The 25,194-nt window shown below is 56.8% G+C and overlaps 1 protein-coding gene across 3 annotated transcripts; it reads left to right on the top strand.

The window, feature by feature from the left end:
- Positions 1-1,131: 1,131 nt before the first annotated feature.
- On the top strand, positions 1,132-24,661 carry KCNC4 (potassium voltage-gated channel subfamily C member 4). 3 transcript variants are annotated; one of them, XM_040232089.1, is made up of 4 exons: positions 1,132-3,019; positions 14,578-15,514; positions 17,478-17,681; positions 20,021-24,661. In XM_040232089.1, the coding sequence occupies exons 1-4, from the start codon at positions 2,351-2,353 to the stop codon at positions 20,188-20,190; spliced, it is 1,980 nt and encodes a 659-aa protein (XP_040088023.1). In that variant the 5' UTR covers positions 1,132-2,350; the 3' UTR covers positions 20,191-24,661. The 3 variants fall into 3 exon arrangements, with proteins under 3 accessions (XP_040088023.1, XP_040088022.1, XP_040088020.1); XM_040232088.1 differs by having other exon boundaries at positions 1,134-3,019; positions 23,476-24,661; XM_040232086.1 differs by having other exon boundaries at positions 1,136-3,019; positions 23,538-24,661.
- The last annotated feature ends 533 nt before the right edge of the window (positions 24,662-25,194 follow it).

Raw genomic sequence — 25,194 nt, 5'->3', positions numbered from 1 at the left:
TTCTGCTTTAAAGTCCTTCTTACAGTGATCTAGACAGATATGGAGGAGGCTTGCCTAAAACTGTAGAAAAAAAAATCATTAAAAAAGAGGACTAATTTAAAGATGTGGAAGAGTTCTAGACTTAACAAATAAAAACAAATGAATCTGGACATTGCTTTTGGATTGAAGCCAATGCAGTCGGGCCAGCGGCTAATATTTTGGATATGGCAGCTTCTCAATCACTCAGCAAACAGGTTCTCAGAGGCAGGCACTGTGGGAGCTATCAAGATGAAAAAGCAGTGTGGCCTGTAAGAGCTCAGGGTCGGAGAGCGGAGATGTGACAGGAAAAGGGCAAAGTCAATTTGCAATGAGTGAAACAGTAGAACCTGGAGGGAGTCACAAGGTGTGGCATGGACGCTTTCTATACGCCCCCTGGGACAACGATGAGCCACGGTTTTAACCTAACGATCTTTCAGGCCCATCTGCCCCACACCCGTAACAGCGCCAGGACTACGCTTTTCTTCCACCCAGAACAGGAGCTGCTTTTCTGTCCAAGGCCGCCGGGCGGGGGCTTCGGTGACTGTGACAGAGGCCAGCATCAGGACGACGGGGATCTTGGACCCAGTTTGGGGCGGAGTCGTCAGGAGGCCCTAACACAATATCTGGGGCAGGAGGGGGCAGCCTCTTCCTAGCGACACTGTCTCTCCACTCTTTTCTCCGCAACCTCCCCACCCCACACCCCCGCCCCCGGCCTCCAGTCGGCCACAATTAAACCGCAACAAAGCGATCGGCTTGATCGGAAAGGAGGAAACGGGAGCGGCCAGAAGGGACAGGCGGAGGTTAGAGGTCAGAGGTCGAGAGCGCTTCGGTGGCCGCGGGACTGCAGTGGGAGGAGCTGCGGGTTCTAGGAAGGCGGGGAGCCGGGCCGAAGGGGGCGGGAGAGGATGGCGGCGGAGGCGCGCAAGAGCGGCGCGCAGGCGGCGAGAGGGTTACGCGCCTGGCTGAGCTGGGCTCGGCTCGGCTCGGCTGAGGAACGCAGAGCTCGGCCGCCGGGGCCCTGCAGCCAGCCTGGTCAGCCCGGAGCCGCGCCCCGCCCACCCCGCCCCGCGGAGGGCGCGCCCGAGCGAGGCGGGGCCGGGAGGAAAAGGCGCCAGCGGAGTGGCGTCCGCTGCCAACGCCGGAGGGAGACGGAGAGCCCTCGGAGCCGCAACCCACCGGCGTGGAGGCAACCCCCGTCCCTAGGCCACCTCTCGCCCGCCCCCTACTGAGGGCCAAGGCCAGCGCCCCGCCCAGAGATGGGTAAACGCGTGGATGGCGTGGTTCCAAGCGCCGCCAGATCGCAGGAGCCCGGCGCCGGGGCGCTGCGCTGAGGCTCCCTCTCGGCGCAGCCCAAGAAGCCTGCAGGTGTCCTTGGCTGCTCGGCCGCCACCCGGGAGACTCCTTCACCAGTGCCCAGAGCCCTGTTCCCTGGAGCTGCCCCGCCCCCCAAGCTCGGCGCCGCGCAGGACGCCCCGTCTGAGGCCCCCCCCGCCCCGGCACGGCCCCCGCAGCGCCCAGCCCAGCGCAGCTCCCCGCCGCTGTCGAGCCGCGGACGCAGGACCAGAGGCTTGCTCCAGCGGGCGCGCTTGTTTTCCTTCTGCCGCTTCGCCCTGCGCAGCACCCGCCTGTCTGAAAGCCGCGTTCCGCCCCGCCCGCCATCGGTGCCCTGCGCTGGATTTATGAATGGGGGGAAGAGGCCACATGCCGCCGCCGCCGCCGCCTCTTGTTGACCGCACGCAGCCCGGGCCCGCGGAGCGCCGGCTACCGTGAGAGCGCCGGCCCGGCCCCGGCAGCCGCTCCCAGGACTTGTTGCTGCTGCGCTGCCGCCGCCGCTGCGGCGGGGAAGCCGGCTGCTCCGGGGCTCGGCGCGGACTGGGAGCAGGAGGGTGGCCCGTGTGGGTGTGAGCGCGCGCACCGCCCGGACCCTCGCAGTGCGCCTGGACAGTGCACTTCCCCGTCTTTTGGGAGGTGAAGGGGGGGGCGTGTCCCGGGCCTCTTGCGTCGGAGTGCCTCGGGTCCTAGTCGGGGTACCGTGTGTGTGCTTGTCCTGCTTCCCCGGGCGCCTCGCTTGGGTCCTCTGCTCTCCGTTTCCCCTCCTGACTCCCTCCCCGGCGCTGCCAGCCCAAACCCCAACCACCTGTGCACCCGAGAAATCCAACTCCTCTCGCTCTGTGCCCCGGGAGGGAGGCAGGGGCAGGGCCACGCCGCAGAGGGGGCCGCCGCCGCCTCCTGCCTCCTCGTCTCCTCCCCCTCCCCCGTCTGACGCTGCCTCCTCGGGAAGGGTGTTTGGAGGGCAGCGGCCGCCCCAAGCCGAAGCCCCGCAGCGCTTCTTATGATCAGCTCGGTGTGTGTCTCCTCCTACCGCGGGCGCAAGTCGGGGAACAAGCCTCCGTCCAAAACATGTCTGAAGGAGGAGATGGCCAAGGGCGAGGCGTCGGAGAAGATCATCATCAACGTGGGCGGCACGCGACATGAGACCTACCGCAGCACCCTGCGCACCCTACCGGGCACCCGCCTCGCCTGGCTGGCCGATCCCGACGGCGGGGGCCGGCCCGAGTCCGATGGCGGTGGTGCAGGCAGCAGCTGCAGCGGGGGCTGCGAGTTCTTCTTCGACCGGCACCCGGGCGTCTTTGCTTACGTGCTCAACTACTACCGCACGGGCAAGCTGCATTGCCCCGCCGACGTATGCGGCCCCCTCTTTGAGGAGGAGCTCACCTTCTGGGGCATCGACGAGACCGACGTGGAGCCCTGCTGCTGGATGACCTACCGGCAGCACCGCGACGCCGAGGAGGCGCTCGACATCTTCGAGAGCCCGGACGGAGGCGGTGGGGGCGCGGGGCCCGGCGACGAGGCCGGCGACGACGAGCGGGAGCTGGCCCTGCAGCGCCTGGGGCCCCACGAAGGAGGCGCGGGCCCTGGCGCGGGGCCCGGGGGCTGCCGCGGCTGGCAGCCCCGCATGTGGGCGCTCTTCGAGGATCCCTACTCCTCCCGGGCGGCCAGGGTGAGTGGCAGGAGCCTGGGTCTCCTCTCGACCGAGACTGACTGACTTGACCACCACCTCCCTCCCAAATTACCTTACTTTACATGGGGCCCCGTGGAAATTATACCCCCTTACCCCACACCCCGCCCCCTGCACGCTTCAGGAGAGTGCACCCACCTGATTTACTACTTGGACCTAATCCAGCTCCTGCTTTAAGGCATCCCCTCTCAAAGAGTAGACAACCCGTAGCTGCGCTCTTGCTTGTCCACCCCCTCCTTCCTGCTCAGGCGGTCTTTCTACATCTACCCCCAATTCCTCTGAAGAACAGAGCCCTGGAGAGCTGGAATGAAGCCTTGAGCTGGGGTCAGGCAGGATTTGGGGCGATGGGAGGGAAACTAGGGTGTAAGTGGCCGATCTGGCAGATCGTGGGGTTTGCTCCTTCCTTGTGTCCCATCTCATAGAAACCCTCCCAGCAGCTCAGTGTGCTAAGAACTGTGAGTTCTAGAGAAGGGGTCTCAGGCTTCAGCTCTTTAGCCATAATAGGCAGAACTGGGACCAGAACACCAGGTTTGGGAGAGTCCTTCTTTTTCCCAAGAAGAAGCAAGCAGGAAGAGCAAGATAAGTCAAGATGCCTGCCCCAAGCTATGCCCCTGAGGCTTTCCGGACACTAGAGTTGTCCTGGTCTCTGCTGGGATGAGGGGAGAGTCAGACAGGAAGAGCCTAAGGTTCTGGGCCCTTCGGCTCCTACACCCAGTGGCCAGCCACAGGCTGCCTGGTGATGATCCCAGATTTGTTGCTGCTGCTTTCTTCCTGCTGCAGCACAAATTGGCTTCCCAGAAAGCCCTGGTTCAGGTTACTGCTTGAAATAGGTGACAGGGATGGATGGGGGGGCAGGAGGAAGTGTAGGTTGATTTAGGCAAGATCTAGTCCCTTCCGACCACCCCCACCTCAAGTCAATCCACTTTTCCCTAATCCTTTTAGGTGGAAGGGGGTGGTGGAGAGGTAGGCTTAAGCATCTTAAAAAAAAAAAAAAGAAGAAAAACCTGAAGGATGGCTTTAGATTCTCTAAAAAAGAGAACCCTGGAGGTTAATGTCTGATCTCGAGCCTGGCTGGGGGCTGTCTGGGAGACTGAAGACCAACGTGATGCACTGGATCTGGGTGTGGGGATGCTCTCCTGCGTCGGAAGCTGGTAGTTACCTCTGGCATCCCAGGTTGTTTCATTAATGAGTCTCAGAGCTCTGCCGCCTTCCTCAGCACCTCTGGTGCTGGGCCTCAACACAGTCATGGAAGGAAAAGTTCCACTTCCCCCACCCCCGGGGGAGAGCAGGAGATTGGGAAATGGGGCTGCAGGGAGGGGCGAGGCGGGCATAAATGCTCTACCAGGGCACATGCATCTCCTGTGTCTAAGAGGAGGGAGGAGCAGAGGGGTCAGCAGCTGAGGCATACGTCCTCAGGCAACCACTGAAAGGCAGGGGCTGGTTTCAGGACCGAGAGCAAAGCTAGGTGCTATCTCTGTTTCTTCCCCTGCAACCCTGAGACCCGCTCAGAAGGTGAGGGCTCAGTGAGGCCCTGGCAGACTGTGAATCCCACGGGCTTCTCATGCAGTCCTCTAGCTCTGCTGGTGTCCGCTTTCAGCTGTGTGCATGGTGAGAGGGGTGGGGAGGGGGCAGAGACAAGTGCAGATCCTTTAGGTTCTTTCAAAGTTGGCAGTAGAGGGAGGAGGAGGCTGATTTAACTTGGTGGAGCTGGGGAAAGAGAGCATGCCAGGGAAGCAGGAATGAGATGAGATGCTTAGGGGCCCTATTTCAGAACATTCTGGGGTCTCTGAAGACTTTTTGCCTACTCAGTTTCCTCTCCCTTGGATTCCAAGGGGCTGTACCATCAGTGCATTTATTTTGTCTTTAACTCACTGCCGAGTGGCCCAGCTGGGGCTCTGTGAGTAAGCTCAGAGCCTGGTTAGCCTCTAGAAGTCCTCCATGAGCCCAAGATATTAATACTTGGCCCTTTTGATATATCAGTAGAATCACAGCAGCCAGGGCAGTCCAGTTGAGGTCAGAAGTTTTGGGGCTGGGCTGGGTAAGTTCTTCTCACTTAAAGAAACCGGGATTCAGAGGTGTTGAGTGTCTTATCACAGACACTTAACTAATAAATAATAGAATCAGCAAACCACCCCACACAGCCTGCCTTTTGGTTGTTAACACTGATGTGCAGAGCTGTATGGAGCTCATGCCGGAAGGGGCTCATTTCCTACAGAGGAACACAAGCCAAGGCAAGCCTTCAGCTGTTCTGGGACACACAAGTAAGAGTACAAAAGTTTAAAAAATTAACTGATGGCAACTGCCATTTATTGAGCACTTCATGCAGGTACTTTGCATTAATCCTCCCAGTAAACTACCAGCAGAGGTATTAATATTATCCTTATTTAATAGACTGAGGCTGTGAGAGGGCAGACGACTTCTCTTGGGTCACACAGCTCGAGAGCGGTGGGCTGGGACTCAAAATCAGGGCTCCCTTGCTCCTCAGATGATCACATGCTCTTGTTATCATGCTTTTGAGGTGGCTCATTTCTTACTCTGGTCTGGGAGGTGTTCCAAGGTTCTGTACCTGCTGTGGATGACATCAGAAAACGCAGGGGCAGATGGGGACGTCAGAAGGGACACTGACTCAGTTACGCTTCCAGGCCTGAGGTACAAGGTTTCTGGGGCTGTGTTCTCCGAGCTCTATTTATCCCAGGCCAGTAACACGCGCCCCGCCCCCCATCCCCACAGTGCTGTACCCTGTGTCTGTGTGCATACCTTCCCTCCCTCAGGCCTCTTCCTGCTGCCTCCCTCATCCCTGGATGGGGGCTTCCAGGGCCAGTAATGGTAGAGGAGCCTCCCTCTGACCCCGGGCATCTCTCCGCACACAGCAGCTGGTCATTTGAGTAGCGCGTTATGACAGAAGCAAAACAGATACAAACGGAAAATAAACTGAGATGATTATGGGAGGCTGTTGCCTGGCTACTGGCCTGGCCCACAGAGCCATCCCCTCTGGGCTCGCCCCACTCCTTCGCTGCGTCTGGGCCCATGGGTGGCTGCTGCTGTCGTTCTGTTCCCATGGCCTGACCTGGGAGCAAGCGCAAGGGGCGGGCTTGTCTTGGCCCCATCTGCCCACTGCCTGTGATCTAGGCAGAGAGAGGGCTCAGCAACAGTGAGGGTGGCTTTCCAGACTGTAGGGGACCAGTCGGGGTTTGGGCAGCGTCTAGAGTTCTAGAATCAGGCCTTCCCCCTTTTCTGACAGCTGACATAAGTCCTGATGGATGGGACCCTGGGCTGCTCACCTCCCTTACCCCTGTTTCCAGAGGTCCCCAGGGCTGATCTGGCTTAAGTCCGGTTACTGGCCTTCTTAAGGATGATAGTCCTCTTTTGGGTAAATAAGTACCTGTTTTGAGTTTTCTCATGATGTTTCCCTTCTGAGTAGAAGAGGTTACCCCATAGGATCCCACTGCAGCCGGAACTGGGGTTTCACATCGCCTAGGCATCCACTGTGTGGCAGGTGCTGGCACCTGGGACTCTTTCTGATATCTGACCCATGTGAGGCAGGGAGTATTAACCTTAGCTTACAGAGAAGGAAACGGAGACCAGAGGGGCTTGTTGAAGGTCACATAGCTGGTGGTAGAACTAGGATCTAAGCCCAGATCTTGGGCATCCCTGTGTGTGCTTGTCCCCTGCCTCTGCCACCTCCTGGGGCTCTGCTTGGAGAGGACCTCTGACTTCAGGAGGCCCTCTGCTATCCTCCCATCCCTTCTTTCACATCTCCTTCTGAATGAAAGCCCCATCTCATTGCTCCCTAGAGTTGCTCACACCTGAGCTTGCTTGCTCTCTCTTTCCCTCACGGTGGGGCTTTTATAGGACAAAAAGAAAGAAGGCTTGGTTGAGAGAGGAGACCAGGTTTTCCGTGGCCTGGGCAGAGGAATGAAACCAAGGCCTTCTAGGAAGGGAATGCAGAGCTCGCTTCCTGCTCACCTTTTCTGAAGGCCCTGACTTCTCCTGCCTGGATGCTGCCTGGTACCAGCCACTTGGTGGGCATGACAGGCTTCTAAGTGAGGCCAGATTTTGAGGTCCCCATGCCCTCTGGGTGAGAAAGGGCTAGGAACCTGAGTAGGAGGCTGGGTGCCCTGGCTTCCGTAGCACCCCTGGGAGGACAATGCCAGCACGTCCCAGGGCAGCCCCTCTGCCTCCTTCCCAGGAGCAGGAGCTGTGTCAGGCCAGAGCCTGCCTCCCACCCTCACACCTGTCTCTGCCCTTAGGCAGCCTCCCAGACTCCTCCCGGGCTTGTTTTCTGTTTTCCTCTCTTGTTCCGAACAGACCAACATTTGTCTCTGAACATCTTGTCTCTGGATGATGAGGTGTTTCTGTTTGTCACTGTTTGGGGTGGGGTGTAAGGTAGGGGAAGGGATAAAATAAACTTGGGCTATTTTGGAGAGTTGGGGGAGGGGCAGGCACGAAAAGAGTCAGGCAGCTAGGCCTTAGGAACCAGGAGGCCCCAGGCCCCGCACCTCTGCCACGGTCAGTGTTGGCCTGGGATGCTGGCACCAGGATACACATGCCACCTTTGTTCCTGGGCAGCTAGCTTGCCTCAACCTGACCCAGCTCCCTGCTGGGGTATTCCTCCAGCTGGGTGAGGTTACCTGCCCCTGGCAGGGGTCCCCATCAGGCAGCAGGCTTAGCCCACCTTGGAGAGCCACAGGGTCTGAGAGCCCAGGTGCCAGGAGGGATTCCTGGGTGCCCCTTTGTCATCTCTCCTCATGACAGGCTCCTTAGGACCAGGAGAGGGAGCAGGCAGGCAGTCACCTTGGCTTTAGTCATTCAGAAAATACTTATTGAGCACGTACTACATGCCAGCTACCAGGGTGGCTTTTATAGAGATGAGTTAAAGGTGGGCTCTGTTCCTGAAGAGAGCCAGGTCAGGTGGAATAGGTGGCAGCCAGAGAAAATTGAGCGACAGGAAATGGTAAAGATAATACACATATATCATGAGAGGGGCCGCAGTAGTCTTAAAAGATGAAGTTCAATAGGAGGTGAGGGGAGAAGCCACACATCCCACCACTGTGTGGGATTTATCGCTTTTGGAGGGGGGCTGGTATGCAGGGACGTTTCAACGAGGAAATATTAATAGAAGTTAAGCTGGGTAGGCCCTGCGTGATAATGACTTAGCTCCCTTAAATAATTTTTAGAAGGAAGCAGGTTATAAATAAATATATAAATAAATATTCAATGTGGGTAGTGCTTAAGCATGCAGAGTTAGAGAAGAAGGGAATTTCCTGGCCAGGAGACCAGCCAGACCAGAGATAGGGCAGCATGGGACAGAAAGTCTTCAGGGGCAGGGGTGTTCTGGTGGATGGGCAAGAGCCTGGAGTCACGTTTGTCTGAATAAGTTCTTCGCCAGTGATCTGGGCTGGCCTGAATTCCTTCTGGTGCTGGGACTCACCAGCTCTGGGCAGCTCAGTGGCCCTGAGTGCCCCCCAGATGCTGACTTGGCAGAGGGTGGGCATGGTAGAGGCTGGTTCTGACACTGGAACCAGAGGGTCCTGGCTCAGGACAGGAAGACCCAGGGCAGCCTATGAAGGGAGAGGAGCAGGGGGCCTTTTGCTGGGGCCTGGGCATCACAGTACAGGCCCTCACCCAGGAGCGCAGGGACAACTCAAAGACACCTTGCCTGGGCATCACAGTACAGGCCCTCACCCAGGAGCGCAGGGACAACTCAAAGACACCTTGCCTGGGCATCATAGTACAGGCCCTCACCCAGGAGCCCAGGGACATTTCAAAGACGCCTTGCCTGGCGGACTCCCTCTCCATTCCTGCCTCTGAGCCCCCAGGGTTGCCCACGGCCTTCCCAGTGCTGCCTGGGCACCAGGATCTCACTTCCCCAGAAGGCTCAGCTCCACATCCATCCCCTCAGATCTTCCTCTGCAAGTGTCTTTGGCTGTGTTCTCAAATTCTCTTCTCCTACACTTCATCCTTAATATAGGTTTTTGGGCATGAGTCTTCTTATGTTTATCTGTCCATCTGTCTCCTTGGCCCTTCCTCCTTGGGCTCCCCTCCCCTGCTCCTGCTGATTGTAGTCAGTTCCCAATGACTGGTGTCTGTCACCTCCTCCCCCCCCCCCCCCCCCCCCCCCGACCCAGCCTGTGCCAGATTTCTGAGCCACTCTAGGCTCTGTGCTAAGTTTTACAAGTATCATTTCTTTTAATCCTCGAAACAACCCTATTAGAGAGGTACTCCTCTTAGCCCTTCAGTATGCTGTAGCCTCAGGGCCTTTGCACTGCCTGTTCCTGCTGCCTCTGGAGTTCTGCTGGGTCTTCACCTAACTTGCTTTCTCACTTCTTCAGGTCTCTGCTTCCGTCACCTTGGCACTGAGGCCTTGCCTGACCACTCTATTTGAAATAGCTCCCCCACCCTCTCACTTCTTAACCTCCTTTCTCTTCATTTTTCTCCCTAACACTGATACCATCTGACATACTATATTTTCCTTGTTTATTTGTTGATAGTCTGAGGGGCAAGGTGTTTTGCTTCCTGCTGTTCCACAGCACCCAGAACAGTATCTGGCACATAGTAGGTACTCAATTTTTCATTTTATGAACAAAGATCCTAAGGCTCAGAGAGATCAAGAAGCTTGCCCAAGCCTCCTGGGCTGTAACTGCAGAGCCAACTTGCGCCCAAAAGTGTGTGACTTTACATAGTGTGTGTCCTGCATTGCCAAGGACAGTTGTGGAATGAGCTCGGTGAAGGACACTGGTCACAGGGGTGGCCCACCAGCTGAAACAGTTGGGTGTCGGGGAGCAGATGGGTCCCCAACAGGATACAGTCAGCCAGTGCGAGGGGCCCAGGAGGGCAGGAAGCTTGAAGGAGCAGGGTGCTCCTTCACAGAGGCTAGGACCCTCCTGTCCAGGGGGGATTGAACCTCTTGCATCCTCCCACCTTGCAGGAGAGGGGCTGCTGCTGGCCAGACCAGTTCACATGGGTGGCTTTCCACCTGGACAGTTTTAACTTCCAGCAAAATCCATGCCCTCTGTCCCCAGGCAAGGGAAAGAAGGGACAACTTTGGCCATGGGAACCAGGCAAGTCGCTTGTCCCCAGGCCTCGAGTTTCGTCATCTGTAAAACAGCAGAAAGGACATTGAGTTCAGCGACCTAAATCTCACTTCTGAAAAGCAAAGACTTTGTGATAGTTTGGGTTCCAGATCCAACTCATCCTCAGAAGCTGCACGGGGGTGTTCGCAGAGGCCCCCCTGCCCCCTCAGCTCTGCTGCCATTTACTGAGGGCTCACTGTGTGCCAGGCGCGTGCTGTGTCGAAGCTCCCTCAGTCCTGCAGGAACACCACTAGGGATGCTAGCACCGTCCCACTGCGTAGCGAGGGAACGCGCACAGAGCGCACCACTGCCCTGACTGTGCAGCGGCGGGACGAGGCACTCAGAGCTTCTTAGCTCTTTTTTACCTTCAATATCAGCTCCCTGAGGCCACACAGCCCCGTGTGGGGCAGGGGCCGATGGGCAGTGCTCTGAGGAGCCCTGCCAGCTGGCAGAACGGCCCCGGGGTGGGGGTGGAGAGACTGGATAGGAGGCTCAAGTGTGAGGCCTTGACCTCTAGGTTGGGTAGTGCAGCTGCCTCCTCCCTGGTCCCTTTAATGTCCCAATCAAGAGTTGTGAGAATGGAACTTCCCTGGTGGTCCAGTGGTTAAGACTCTGTGCTCCCAATGCAGGGAGAGTGGGTTCGATCCCTGGTCTGGGAACTAAGATCCCACATGCTGTGCAGTGCGAGCAAGAAAAACAAAAAAATCACAGACCAAAAAGAGTTGTGAGAAAGACAGCAGTATCCTTGCCACCAAAGGGCAAAGGCTGGGTGAAAGTAGAGCCACCACTTACAACATAATTTGGCTTGGGGAATAATTTAGAGGAGAGAGGAATAATTTGGGCCCTGAAGGGGAACCTGTAACCCCGGGACCCAATATGGGGCAACCTGCCAGAGCACAGGCATCCATCAGGGCTCGGCCTCAGCTCTGCCTGTCTCCTCCGGGAGTGAGTGCTTTCTGGGACCAGCCTAGAGGGGCCACACGGGAGACTGAGGCCCCATGTAGGTTTCATCAAGGAGGATTGTCCCACCTTTGGACAAAGGGGCCAAGAGGAAAGATCTGTGAGTCAGGGGACCCAGCCTCAGTTTAATCCTCAACAAGTCCTTTTCCCTGTCTTGTGCCTCTGTTGGCCTTGAGAGGTGGGCACATGTGGTTCCCTTTTCTCTGTCCTCACTCTGAGAGAGGAGCAGGGAGGGGTGGAAGTAAGTAGATGGGATGGTTCAGTGTGTTTTTTAAATAACAAGTGAACAGTGCAGGGATTGAGGGGTGGCTGGCACCCGCTGGGCCTGCCGCAGAAGGAGCCCATAGGACGGAGTTGAGGAAGGCACCTTGGCTTTTCAGGTGGGAGAGGGTCCCGGCACCACAGCACCCTTCTTCCCCTCTCCCCCCTCCCTGCACCCTCTGCTCCGTCCCTTGGCAGCTTTTCGTGAACTTGTTTATCCAAATCACTAATTAACTTCATGTTGGGCTCCCAGGTGGGCCAACTCTCCTGGCTAACATTTCCTTCTGAGAGTGCAAGCTTCTGCTTCCCAGGCTTCCTGGCAGAGATGAGATATGCTGACCCCACACCTCACCCCCGCCTCCTATGCTTGGGAAAGCAGTGCCAGGACTCGGGGTTCCTGATATCACCACAGCCACTGGACATGTGCCTCCACCAGCTCATCTCTGGATGGCCTTGAAAAACCTATGGGCTGGAGCTATTTGCCTAATGCCCATGTCAGCCGTATTGTCTTGACAGCTCATTCCTCATGGGAAGAAAAATGAAACCAGACAGGGAACTTGAAATTCACCTTCATGGGGAGAAGCAGACAGAAGAAGCTACTGACAGAGTTGTCAAGTGGGAAAGCATGTCTGTGGTCTGCTAATCTGCTTCTCCTAACTTACTGTATCCGGTCAACCTGTCCATGCTCAAGTGTAACTAAGTCTTAGTTTAGTGTGTGCTGAGTGTCTGTCCCAAGTCAAAGGTATATGTTCCTAAGGGTGAAATTATCAGTCATCAGAGAGCTGACTGGGAGAAGTATTGATAATTCAGATATGACTTTCCTGGGTTTAGGAATTGACCCTGCCTGGAAGGTGTGAAAAGAAAGTAAATGGTGCTGAGTTCAAATCTGGTTTCCATCCCTTTAAGGCTGTGTGACCTTAGACAAGTAGATAACCTCTCTGATCTTCAGCCCCTCCTTTGGAAAATGGGATAATGGGGCCTACCTCATAGGGAAGGCTGAAGGTGATAACACAGAATGCCCAAGTGTGCCAGGCACAGTAGAGAGAACTAATGAATGTTCTCCCCAAAGTTCCCGTCTCAGACTCACTTCTGCTCCAGAAATCCTTGGAGGCACTATTTCTTGCACATTTTCCCAGCTCATGAGCTTACGTGTGCTCAGTTGTGTCCAGCTCGTTGTGACTCTGTGGACTGTAGACCACCAGGTTCCCCTGTGGAATTTTCCAGGCAAGAGTCCTGGAGCGGGTTGTCACTTCCTACTTCAGGGGATCTTCCTGACCCAGGATCCAACCCCCGTCTCTTACATCTTCTGCATTGGCAGGAGGATTCTTTACCACTAGTGCCACCTGGAGAGCGCCATTCCCTCTATATTCCCCTTTGGTGTTTTGCAGTACTAAGAACAAGGTGTGTCCGCCCACACCTGCAGACTCCCAGGGAGGAAAGCATCTCTGGGGAGCATCATTAGATAGGGGGCAATGCCATGGCCAGGTGGAAATTGGAGTGGGGTGGGTGTTGGGGTTTGCCAGGTGGTCATGGGGCACAGTCTTCCCTCATGTATCTTATTTAAGCTCAGCCCTCTGCTCAGGGAGCAAACCTACCTCCACCCTCCCAGTAGGACAGGCTACAGCAGGGGGCGTGGACCCCAGCAACCAGTACCCTGACAGTGGTGAATGGTATCACATGAATAACAAATGAAGGCTCTGTAATTGGTGTTATTACACATGCATTTCATCTCCATTCATAATGATTGGACACTTAAACCCAGCCGTTCCTCTGCTGAGTGCTGCTGTCATCATTCTAGCTACGATCTCGGCAGCTGTCTAGATCGGCTGTTGCCACACTCTGATCCCAGTGGGTACAGTTTATTTTTTATTGGCGCTCAGCGTCTCAAGAAATGTCAGTTCTTGAGAAGGGCGGGCGTGCACGCGTGCTCAGTCATGTCCAACTGTTTGCAACCCTATGGACCGTAGCCCGCCAGATTCCATCCATGGCATTCTCCAGGCAAGAATACTGGAGTGGGTTGCCATGCTCTCCTCCAGGGGACCTTCCCAATTCAGGGATCGAACCTGCATCTCTTGCTGCTTCTGCATTGCAGGCAGATTTTTTATTGTTGAGCCACCAGGGAAGCCTCTTGAGAAGGGACAGAGTCGATATTCTGCACAGACTACCCTGTCTCCTGCCTTGGAGCAGGCTGTCTTCCTTCAAATGTTTCTCACCATCTGGGCAGTCAGCTGGGACATCCTAGGGTGAGAGACTGGCCAGAGGGGCTATGACAGGGCTTGAAGATGTGGGTCATGGCCAGAGCTTAATAAGTAGAAGGCCAGCTCCTTGCCTCTAGGTACTCCTTAATGCAGTGGCTCTCTTAACTTAGTGTGTATCAGAATTACCGGGAAGGATTGTTGAAATATTATTAGATCCTCCCCCCAGCATTTGTCATTCAGTAGGTTTGAGTAGGGCCTGCGATTTGGCATTTCTAACTGGTTCCCAATTGATGTTGATGCTGATGCTCCTGGTCCAGGCCCTCACTTTGAGGACCACTGCCTTAAAGTCTAGTTACTCGAGTTGCAGTCTGTGGACAAGCAGCCTCACCTGAGAGCCTGTTAGAAATGCAGAAGCCCAGGCTCTGCCCCAGACCTCCTGAATCAGAGTGGCATTTTAACAAGGTTCCCAGATGGCTTATATAGCCATTCCCGTTTGAGAAGCTCAGAGCACGACAAGGTTAGAGGTGGGCAGAGGTAGGCAGTAGGCAGGATGGGGCAGCTATAGTTCTCTGTTCAGCTCCTTCCAGCCAAGAGCAGCCTCTAACTTCTATGTACCTGACAAGGACTGGGAAGTACTGCCTTAGCAAGCACAGGGGTAAAGGGCTTCCCTGGTGGCCCAGACAGTAAAGAATATGCCTGCAATGCAGGAGACCCGGGTTCAGTCTCTGGCTTGGGAAGATCTCCTAGAGAAGGGAATGGCTACCCACTCCGCTATTCTGGCCTGGTGAATTCCATGGATAGAGGAGCCTGGCAGGCTATAGTCCATGGGGTCGCAGAGTTGGACAGGGCTGAGCAACTCGCAACACACGGATGAAGACCCTCTGGGGAGGGAATTCCAGCCCCTCACTGTGCACCTTAATCCCACCTCTCACCACCTGATAGGCTGCCTTGTGACCTATGGCCCCTGCCTCCACAAGCAGAGGGCCCTGTCCCCACTGGGAGCATCCATTCCTGACATAGCTGCCCTCACTCTCCTCCCCGCCCATAGGTGGTGGCCTTCGCCTCTCTCTTCTTCATCCTGGTGTCCATCACCACCTTCTGCCTGGAGACCCACGAGGCTTTCAACATCGACCGCAACGTGACGGAGATTCACCGCGTGGGGAATACTACCAGCGTGCGCTTCCGGCGGGAAGTGGAGACGGAGCCCATCCTGACCTACATCGAGGGCGTGTGCGTGCTGTGGTTCACGCTGGAATTCCTGGTGCGCATCGTGTGCTGCCCGGACACGCTGGACTTCGTCAAGAACCTGCTCAACATCATCGACTTCGTGGCCATCCTGCCCTTCTACCTGGAGGTGGGACTGAGTGGCCTGTCATCCAAGGCGGCCCGCGACGTGCTGGGCTTCTTGCGCGTCGTGCGCTTCGTGCGCATTCTACGCATCTTCAAGCTCACGCGCCACTTTGTGGGGCTGCGCGTGCTGGGCCACACCCTGCGCGCCAGCACCAACGAGTTCCTGCTGCTCATCATCTTCCTGGCCCTGGGCGTGCTTATCTTCGCCACCATGATCTACTACGCAGAGCGCATCGGCGCCAGGCCCTCCGACCCACGGGGCAATGACCACACCGACTTCAAGAACATCCCCATCGGCTTCTGGTGGGCCGTCGTCACCATGACAACACTGGGCTACGGGGACATGTACCCCAAGACGTGGTCCGGCATGCTGGTGGGGGCGCTGTGTGCACTGGCCGGCGTGCTCACCATTGCCATGCCCGTGCCTGTCATTGTCAACAACTTCGGCATGTACTACTCTCTGGCCATGGCCAAGCAGAAGCTGCCCAAGAAACGGAAGAAGCATGTACCTCGGCCGCCCCAGCTGGAGTCGCCCATTTACTGCAAGTCACAGGAGACCTCGCCCAGGGATAGCACCTACAGTGATGCCAGCCCCCCTGCCCCAGAAGAGGGTGTGGTTGAGAGGAAACGGGCAGGTGAGGAAAGCCACCTCTCCCATAGTGGCCAGGGGAGCTCCCAACTGAAACTCAGTCATTGGAGTTTGGGGTTGTGTTCTTGTCGCACTGGCTACCCTAAATATAAGGCATGCCTTTAGGAAGGCACAGTATTGAGGCTGAATCTCCGTTTTCTGATAGCTTCCTGAACATCAGGCTCTGTAGAAGGAGTATCCCACGAAATTTAGGTTGTTATGGGCAGGGCATGGGGCTTTAAATGAGAAGCCTGGGTTTCTAATCCTTTCTTGGCCAGTGTGCTGTGTGCCCCCAGGCCAGTCATTCACCCTCTCTGGGTATAAATGCCTCACCTGTAAAACAGAAATGCTATCAATATCTTACTTCCAAGACTTGGACGAGCCCCAAATGAATGACGGATATGAAAGTACTTTGAGAAGTTAAACCCACTTTACAAATATCAGGCACTGTCATTATTAGCTGGAGAGGAGGGCAGCTGTTCTCCTGAGGAGCATCAACACATGAATCATTTCTTTCCAAACGTTCGAGTCTGGTGTCTCTTGGCCTAATAAATGTGATAACGTAATGGCTGTGGGAGGCTGCCTTCTGTTTGGCACAAGCTAGATTGAGTCCTGGGCCTGGGGTTTAACATGGATGCAAGGGAACCAAGAGGGAGCAGCCCAGACAATGTTGGGAGAGAGGAAAGGAAAGGGAAAAAACTGGTAGCTGCAAGGTGGAATAACCAGACCTGAGGGTCTGAATCATGCTATCCAAAGATGGGAAAGGCCAGCTCAGGAAAGCTTGCTTCTACCTGAGTCAAGACGTGAAAGGAAATTGGCTTCATCCACAGCAACACAGAGTTATGTTGGAGAATGGGAACCCAATTGTTAGGTATGGGATGAGCTCCTGAGAGAGGTATGAGATTCCTAGTATGGGGGGTCCATTGGATGCCAGGCCACTGGGGAGCTGCTTATAAGACAGCAGCTTCCTCCGGGCATGGCTCTGGGGATAAAGTAGGACTTGTCCTTGTGGGGAGGTACCTGGCTCAGGATATTCACCTGTGGCCTGTTGGTGGGGGCCCATCCTACATGCTGGGGTCATTCCAGAACGTGGGTCTTTCAGAGACCTTGATGGAACTCTTTAGGCTCCCCTTCTCTCCCCCACCAAAACGGTACCTTCTTCCCAGTTTCCTGAACAGAAATCTCCCAGCCAGTACCCCAGGGAGTTTCAGTTCTACCCTGAGATCCGTTCAGGGCTCGGAGGGTAAGTTAATATCACACTGTACAAGTCCCTAGGCTTCTGCCATGCACACTTCACCTGTGGCACCATGAGCTGTGCCTTAGCCTGACCCTAACTGCTCGGTCACAGTAAGGGCATTCCTGGTCCCTGCCTTCAGACCAACTGGCCACCCCCCCTTCTCCAGACCCAGGGACTCAGCTTTGCTGGTGCTGTTGCCTGTCCGGCAGAGCAGGGGTCGGGACTAAGAGCATACAGCAGTGGGAGCAGAATTGGAGCCTCTTCCCCTTGGGGTGAGGCGGGGAGTGTCTTCCCCCAGACACAAGCTGAGCCCCTGAGCCAAGGGCTCTGAATCCTTCAGGCATCAACTCTGGCTTGGAATGCCTGGTGACTAAGAGTAAGTGCCTTCAGGTGGCCCAGCAAGACAGCTGTGGAAACCACTCTAAGTTTAACCCCATCTCCCAGGGAATGCATATTCATCCAAGTGTCAGCCTGAGCCAGACCCAAGAAGGCAGCAGACTCTACTGCCTGCCTTGGGCTGATCTCATAGAGCCAACTTGGGGAGCCTCTGCTTTTGGGGTATCTGTGGCTCCATCTCCAGCCAAGACTGAGAGGAAAGCCAGCATCCCACTCTTTGCCCCCAGGAGCAGGCCCACCCCCTGGTTCTGGCAGCACTCTCCCTGTGGGTTGGGTAAGTGATGCTCTAGGTCCGGGATCAGCCGTCCTGCAGCCTCCTTTCTGTCTGCCCCTTTAGATTCCAAGCAGAATGGCGATGCCAATGCGGTGCTGTCGGATGAGGAGGGAGCCGGTCTCACCCAGCCCCTGGCCTCCGCCCCCACCCCTGAGGAGCGCAGGGCCCTGCGCCGCTCCGGCACCCGAGACAGAAACAAGAAGGCAGCTGCCTGCTTCCTGCTCAGCGCTGGGGACTATGCCTGCGCCGATGGTAGTGTCCGCAAAGGTATGGCTCCCCAGGCCGGGCAGGGGGGGAGCCCCCATGGAGCTGAGTCTCCCCAGTGTCCCCCACGGAGCTTGAGGTCCCCTCCTCCTCTGAGGCCGTGGCCACCATCTCCTCTGCCTTGGACGCACCCTCGCTTTTAGGATGGGTCCCCTGATGTTCTAGTCCGTGGATTAGAAAGGCCCGCGACATCCCCCAAAGGTACACAGAGCCCCCCTCCCCTCCAGGTGCCCTCCAGAAAGACGAGTGCTGGAGGGTGAAGGGACCGCAGATCAGGTCTCCTGCCTACTCCTTCCATTTGATCACCTTCCCTTCCTCTGGTTCCTGCTGTGGCGTTTAGGCTTGACTCCACAATGTCATTGCTAGGCTTCACCTAGGCCTCCCTTAAACACAGCTCAGACTTCCTAAGTGGTCCCAGGAGACTCCCAGGAGTCTCAGGAGTCAGGGTGAGAATGGGGTTCTGGTGTGAGGGTTCAGAGAGCCTGGCACAGGCCCTACCTCCTCTGTCCTACACTGGGGGTCCTGCAGGCCAGCTGTGCAAGCCCCTGGGATGTGACTGTCCCTTCCAGGTGGAGCCAGAAGGTAACCAGGGGCTGGGAGTGGGCAGGGAGAGGGGGTATGTTCTGAGGCGGGGTCTGAAGGATTTAGAGTTCAAGGGAAAGCTGAAATTCCATCCACAGTGGAGCTAGGGGGTTCCTGGCCTGACCAAGGGGGACTGAAATGATTAGGGATGGTGGAGCGCCACGATGGCTGAGGACCAAGGCTCTCAAGCCTCAGTGTTCCTTCTGCCCAGTCCCCATGATTTTGTTGTCTTTTCTGCCCTGTCCTTGTCATCTAACCTCTCTTAAAAGCCTACCTAGTTTCAGGATAAACCCCAATTCTCACCCCCAAACAGCTGGGTATGCAGGCTACTTCTTCACTAGTCTTCTTTCAGTCCAGCCCCTTTCCCCCACTACTTCCCATCATCCCCAAATCCCAAACCAAAACAAGGTCAAGTGAGGCAGGGACAGTAGCTGCTGTAGGAATAGCCTGTGATGTCTCTGTCCCCACAAGGATGTTCCTTGGCCTGCCCAGCCCAGGAAATGTCCAGGGATATCTTCCCAGGCCCTTTCCCTGGCCTGCTCGTCACCACTGTCCCCAGGGCACCCTGACCCTAACCAAGCCCTGAGAGCTATGTGTCCAGTTTTGCTGGATATGTGCCCTGTTGGGTGGCAGAAGCAGAAGCAGCAATCTGGAACCTGGATATGACCCAGCTAAATTTAGAGCTTTAAATGGATGGTGCTCAGACTACTTACACACTCTCCTGTGCTCCTGTGGTCACCCTTGGCCTCTGCGTAGCCCAGTCCTTGGGCTCTGGGTGTGCCCGTCCCTCCTGCCCGTCCCCCAAACACACCGAGGCTTCTCCTGTGTTCTAGTTCAGACCTGGAGCCTTGCTCTGGCTGGAGAATGCTAAGTGGTTAGCATGGAAGGTGGGGTGGCAGGGACTCCACCCCCCAGGGAGGACTTGAGCAAACAGAACCAAATCCTGAGCACCCCTGTTTTCATCCAGTGTGGTGAAAGACTCAGTGGAAGTAGAGGTGTAGAGGAGGAGGCTGTGAGGGTGCAAGTCAGAGGAGAGACCCTGAGGTCCTAGGGGGCAGGTCCCGTCTGAGGAGCCCGCGTGCTCACACGCGCGGGGCTGGGGAGCCTGTGTCCCACCACCGTCTCTCTCTGGGTGCTTGTGGGGCCTGGCTGCTCTATTTTCAAGATGCCTCCACACTGCCTCTTGGCAACAAGCACGTAGCTCAGCCAATTAGAGTGACCTTCGAGAGGGAACAGGTGGGTTGCTGGGAAACAGGCCCTGCTAAGGAAGTGTGGCAGTTAGCATCGCCAAACTCCCAGTATGCATTCAGCAACTTTACCCATGCCAGACCACGCCACACTTCTTTGCGCTTGGGCTACATTCAGGTGCAGGAGTGAGTGGGCCCAGGCCTCCTCTAGCCACCAGCACAGACACCAGTGAGATCTATGTGACAGAGTATGAACTCCCTGGGAGGAAAGCGGTGCATGATCATTAGGGCTTTTTAGGGTTGAGAAAGGAGGGTCCTGACAGCTGAGGGGTCTTTGTACAACTGGAGGGAAACTTACCTGGGGATGATGACAAAGCAAAGGGCAGCTGAGGATGGGGCCCTGGAGTCCATCGGGAGACCAGAGAGAGCCAGGAAGCCTTTCCCAGCTGAACCAGACCTCTGCAGCCAGCCCTGGGGCTGCCTGCCCCACTGGGTGCCTGGAACACGGATCCCATGGAGCGTCTCAGGCGAGGAGCTGCGCCTCCCTGACCCATGTGCCTTTTCTTCACCAAGGCTGTGGAAAGTCCCGGAGCCTAAACAACATAGCGGGAGCGGCTGGAACCAGTCTGGGGCTGTCTCCACTGACATCGCGATACAGCTCGCCCTACCCTCCGAGAAAGCCCCTGCTCGCCCACCCCTTCCACCCGCTCACCAGCCCACCCCCTGGACACTTGGCCTCGTAGCTGCACCCTCAGCTCTCCCCGACCCTGGGCACCCGCACACAAACAGGCACACACATCCCTCCAGCCTCATCCCTCCTGGGTCTTCGGGAGTCAAACAGGATACAGGAGAATTGAGGCCCCCGAGCCTCCTGTCCACAGCACCCAGCTCCCTAAAATGTTCAGCCCTGGAGCCTGAGAGCGAGGGGAGATTACTTCCAGGCCTCCTACCCCACTCACTCCCATTCTCAGCTGAAGGTGCCGTCACCCCTAGGACTCTGTAACTGTGTCTCTGGGCCTTGCCTCTCCCTCAGGCTCCCACCTAAATCACAGCAAATGCACCCCCATCCCTCAGGGCCTTCAACCAATAACCAAACAGCCTGCAATTGAACATCTCTGTCTGTCTGTCTGTCCATCCCACACTCAGAGCAACCAGGAAAAAGGCTGTCCCCTGGGGTGTGGGGCGCAGCCAGGGGTTCTCAAGTTGGAGCCCCAGGATAGGCGGCCTAGATGGGGGCATGCCCCCTCTCGCTGGAGCCCAGCCTCGGAGCCAGCCTCCCGTCTGTGTGGGGGCATGCCCCCTCTCGCTGGAGCCCAGCCTCGGAACCAGCCTCCCGTCTGTGCCCCACCCCCTGAGCCGGGCATCGCTGTCCACGCTGCTTCCCCTGCTTCCTCTACAGTCCTCCTTCCTCTCCTGCTCCCTCCAGCTCCCAGTCCTGCCTCTGAGTCACCTGCCGCTCCCACCCAGCCTCTGCGCTCTGTATTGCTGCCAGAACCGGAGACTCATCTAATTTCTATAATTAAGTGTATTCATTTACTTAACGAGCCCAGGAGCACAACAGGTTTGTGAGTCACAGAGTGAGCAGGGGTGCACCCCAGGCAGGGGCAGCTGAGGGGAAGTGCAGGGACAGAAGCCATCCAGCCTCTACTCGCTGCCTCCCGCAGGGGCACTCGGCCACACCCAGGGCCAGCTGAGCCGCAGGGGGCCCCTCCCCAGGGCAGGCCCCCAGCGCCCCAGCCAGGCTCGCCAGGACTGCCTCAGCCTGGGAACTCAGAACACCTCAGCCAAGACATTTCCTGTTTCACCTGATGGGAATTAGACCTGACGGCAGAGCTGGGCGCCTGGCAATTTTTAGAGCCAGATTATGCAACTTTGTGTAGGGAGTGACTAAGTAATGCCCATGTCTACCCCTTCCAGAATGGGCAGAGATAGGCACCGCCAGACAGCATTCGGGGGGGGACTTGGCAGGAGGCGGGGGACTTTGGAAGCCTCCCCAGAAGGTGAACTGGGCAGAAAGGTCAGACCATTTCATGGGATTGCAGGGGATAATGAAGAAGAGCATATTCTAGAAACATTCCCATTTCAGTCAATGCCTTCTTCAGCCTTGGGCAGACTTAGGAAATTCTCTTCAAGGTGGGTCCTGGGCTCTCCCCGCCCTGCTGTGGTCTGTGGGGCTGGCGTCCTGTTTGCTCTCAGGAGGAAGAGAAGAAGAGCTGAGAAGATACAGGACCATTCATGCCACTGCCCCTCAGAAGGGGACACAGACAGGCAAGCCCTGGGGAGCGGGACAGAGAGCAGGGCACCTTCTACCCTTTCAGTCCAGGCTGAGAGCCCAGCTTCTCTTCCAGTAGGATGGAAGGTCCTGCCCCTGCTGGGCTCACCAGGTGCTGGGGTCCTGACTCACGGACACCATGAGTGAGGTGGCCGGTGTAGCATGGGCCCTATAGCTATTTCCTCCTCTCACTTGCCTTTCTGGTTCAGGGAACTGAGGCGGCTATTTCTGTGGCAGCCCTCAAGTTGTCAGGAGCCCAAGTTTCCACGGCACCCACCGCCTCCTTCCCTCTTCCCTCCCACAGGAACGGGCATGCTCATGGCACCCCCCATGGTGGGCACAGATGTCCCTGGGCGACATGATGCAGGAGTGCCAGCCTGGGGCCCCTTGTGCCTTGGGGGGGGGCTGGGGGGGCTCCCACACACCCCTCCTGGCTCTCTGGCTTCTGTAGGGCTGACACGGGATTGAGCCAACAGGAACACTGAGTAGGCTGCCCACCCCAGCTCCCTCTCAGGGTCCTGGGAAAGGACAGAGCGAGTATACAGGGCCCCACAGTACTCTAGGCCCTGCCTGGGAAGGTGGCCCTCTTCACAGACCTCAGGCTTGCCCAGGCCCTGGGCCTCCCCATTTTAGGAGAAAGCTCTGTCTTCCGCCCACAATCTGAGAGCACAGTTTGCTTTCCCTTGCCTCTGGATTTGGGCTTGTACCCATTACTTTGGCTTCTAACCGTCTTCCCCTTCAGCTGTGGCCCAGCCCCTCCGCGCAGAGCAGGGCAAGCAGCCCAGGCAGGAGTTGCTACCTTTCCTGTTTGTACTAGTTGCTGCTGACAACTGTGGAGACCAGTCCTCAGCCCTCAGGGCTTCTGAGGGGAAGCTGTGAGCTGGAGCCAGAGGGGAAGATGCATGGGAGTCGGAGGAGAAGCTGTGCAACAGCCCTGGCTCCCTTTTTGCAGAGCTTCCTCGGGGCAGGGCCTCATTTGCCCTGGCCAGAGAGTATCACCTCCCAAAGTCCCTGCCCCCGCTGCAGCCTCCTGCCTGCCCTACCTGTGCCCCAGCTAGGAAGGCAGGGGAAGGGAAGGCCCAGGCCACTGCTGTCCAAGGCTGAGAAGGAGATGTCTGGAAGGGCTCACTGAGGTGTTGGGTTTCCTGCCTCCTCTCCTGAGATGGGCACATTCATCCTCCCTGAGCTTCCACTTCAGCACTCACCCTGCAGCTGCTGGGACTCTCTTCCTGCCAGACTGAGGAGAGGGGCTGGGCCTGACATGGCAGCACACTCAGGAGCCTTCCTCACCGGCCCCTGGGACAGTGGACTAGACCTAGGTGGTGACAGCAGATGGAACTGTGTTGAGGGAGGAGCACAGGCTGGGCAGGCAGTGGCTTGTGGGCTGAGAGCCCCGGCAGGAACTTCCCTTGCTGCCTCCATGCCAGGCTGCAGAGCTGTGATCCCTCTCCCCACCACACAGCTTTGGGGACCTGAGGGCTCCTGGTTCCTGGAGTTCATTACCCGACAGGCATGGAGCTGAGCTGTGACATCACCTATGGGTCACTGTGGCCCAGCGCTGGGTTGGCAGAAGGATGATGAAGGGCTCACCCTTTCCTTCCTGTGCCTGCTCTTTCTGGTTTCTTAACTCCAGGCCCCATGCCTTGCATCTCTGGCCTACTCCTCAGCCCACAGCGTGTGGGTCAGCAGCTGCCTTCCTTCTAACATCTCATTCTTCGTTTCTCCCTTTCTTTTGCTGAACTCCTTACCTCTCAAGAAGGCAATGTTGAGCCGAAAGCGTGCGTCCCAGTGTCTCACACCTGTGCTCTTTAAACACAGAGACCTGCCAAGACGCCCTCTCGTCCAACTATGCCCAGGCTGAAGTCCTCACCCTCTCTTAAAGCGGCACCAACGTGAGAGAGACAGGCAGACAGACAGAAAGCCAGAGGCTTAGGGCAACTCTGGAACCCAGGCAAGAATCTTTCGCTGGGAAAGACTCATATCCTTGATTGCACAGGACTGATGGAAAACCTCCCATGTGACCCTCGGGCCCAGAGCCATCGGGTCTGATGTTCTTGTTCTGTATGTTGAAGAGATATATATGCGCATATAGTATCTATATTCATACATACTATACTATCGTGTGTATTGCGCGTGCTCTTGGTGGTCTGTCTTCTTCGTTAGGCTGTGTCTCCCCAAATCTTTGCCCTACCCCACCCCCTTTCCCTTCACTGATTCTTTGTTTCTGCCGAATGTGTGTGTGGAATATCCCAGGAAAAATACACCTGGGAACTGCCAGTCGAGCTGGGTGGTCCCAGGCTAGACTCTCCCTCTTGGGAGCATTTCCCCTGTGGGCCAGAGGCTGGTGGAAGGCCAGATTGCCCCCTGGGGTCACTGCTCCACTGGCCTCAGCCCACCCCAGATTGGGGCTCTACCTCCCACCCCATGCCCCAGTTGTTGGGGGACTTCCCAGGGCTCCTCTGCAGCTTCTTCCACTCCTTTCTCCACCTTCCCCGTGTCCTTGACTGAGGGGGTGTTTTGTCTTTTTTTATTTCTGTTTTTTTGTTCTGTCTCCTTCGTCCGTTTGTTTTCCAAAGATGCTGCTGGGCAGACGGGCAGGGAAGGGGTCTGTCTGCCCATCTGGCTCAGGGGTCTGAGAAGGGGAAGCTGCGGGCGAGCTGAGACCAGTTGCAATACTGTACTTCCTGGCTGGTGGCCAGAGGACGCGTGCAATAGCCGAGGCCAGGTGCCCCCCTTCGACCTTGGCCTCTGCCCCTGCCTCAGCCCTCCCTCCCCACTCCCAGCCCACCCTGCCCCTCCCTGATGTTGGTCGTCCTTTCCTAAAGCTGTCTCCTCCTGCGTCTGAGGCATGCCTAGGCTGGGCCCTACCGCCCTGTCCGCATGCCCGTGACCGTCATGCCGTGCTCAAGCCCCAATAAAGACATCTGGAGCATTCTGCTGTGCCTGCTGTGTGACTGCCTCCGCCTCTCCTTTCTGTGTCTGGGGATCTCCCTGGCTGCCCCCCCCAGCATTTGAGAAATGCATACTCCTAACCCCACCCCCACCAGGAATCACCAGCAGAGCCCAGCTGCATTTAGAACCAGACATGAATGCTTGAGATGAAGCGTGATTCTGGCCAAGGTCACGCCAAGAGGACTAACCTGCGACCTAGGCTCCTGGGCAGTGACCTCCACTGCTGCCACCACCCCCCACCATAACGTGGAAGAAGAGACTTGTTCATTTCAGCGGTTCCACTGTATTCCTCCTTGTTTTGCAGGGGGCTTCCTCTCTTCCCTGAAACTGCACCAATTCTGTGTGGGCCGAGGCTCAGGGGATGCCACAGTTGTTGTAATGACTGGATGGCTGATGAACTGAGGCCGACAAGGGCCTGGGGCCACAACTGGGACCGCTGAGGGCTGGGAAGTGAACAGTCCTGGGCCCAGATAGGAGGTGGAGGTGGTGGTGGGGGGGGTGCTCAGATGTCATCCCTAGCCTA

This window comes from Oryx dammah, unplaced genomic scaffold (assembly GCF_014754425.2).
Source record: "Oryx dammah isolate SB20612 unplaced genomic scaffold, SCBI_Odam_1.1 HiC_scaffold_28, whole genome shotgun sequence".
Taxonomy (NCBI): domain Eukaryota; kingdom Metazoa; phylum Chordata; class Mammalia; order Artiodactyla; family Bovidae; genus Oryx; species Oryx dammah.
Note: the sequence above shows the minus strand (reverse complement) of the source record. Positions and strands in the feature narration are given on the sequence as shown.

What these genes read in the sequence shown, in the direction of transcription:
- KCNC4 (XM_040232089.1), top strand. Translation starts at nt 2,351, where the DNA reads ATGATCAGCTCGGTGTGTGTCTCCTCCTACCGCGGGCGCAAGTCGGGG. An exon ending in GGTTGAGAGGAAACGGGCAG is followed by an intron (nt 15,515 to 17,477) that starts GTGAGGAAAGCC and finishes CTGCCCCTTTAG; the next exon opens with ATTCCAAGCAGAATGGCGAT. An exon ending in CGATGGTAGTGTCCGCAAAG is followed by an intron (nt 17,682 to 20,020) that starts GTATGGCTCCCC and finishes TTCTTCACCAAG; the next exon opens with GCTGTGGAAAGTCCCGGAGC.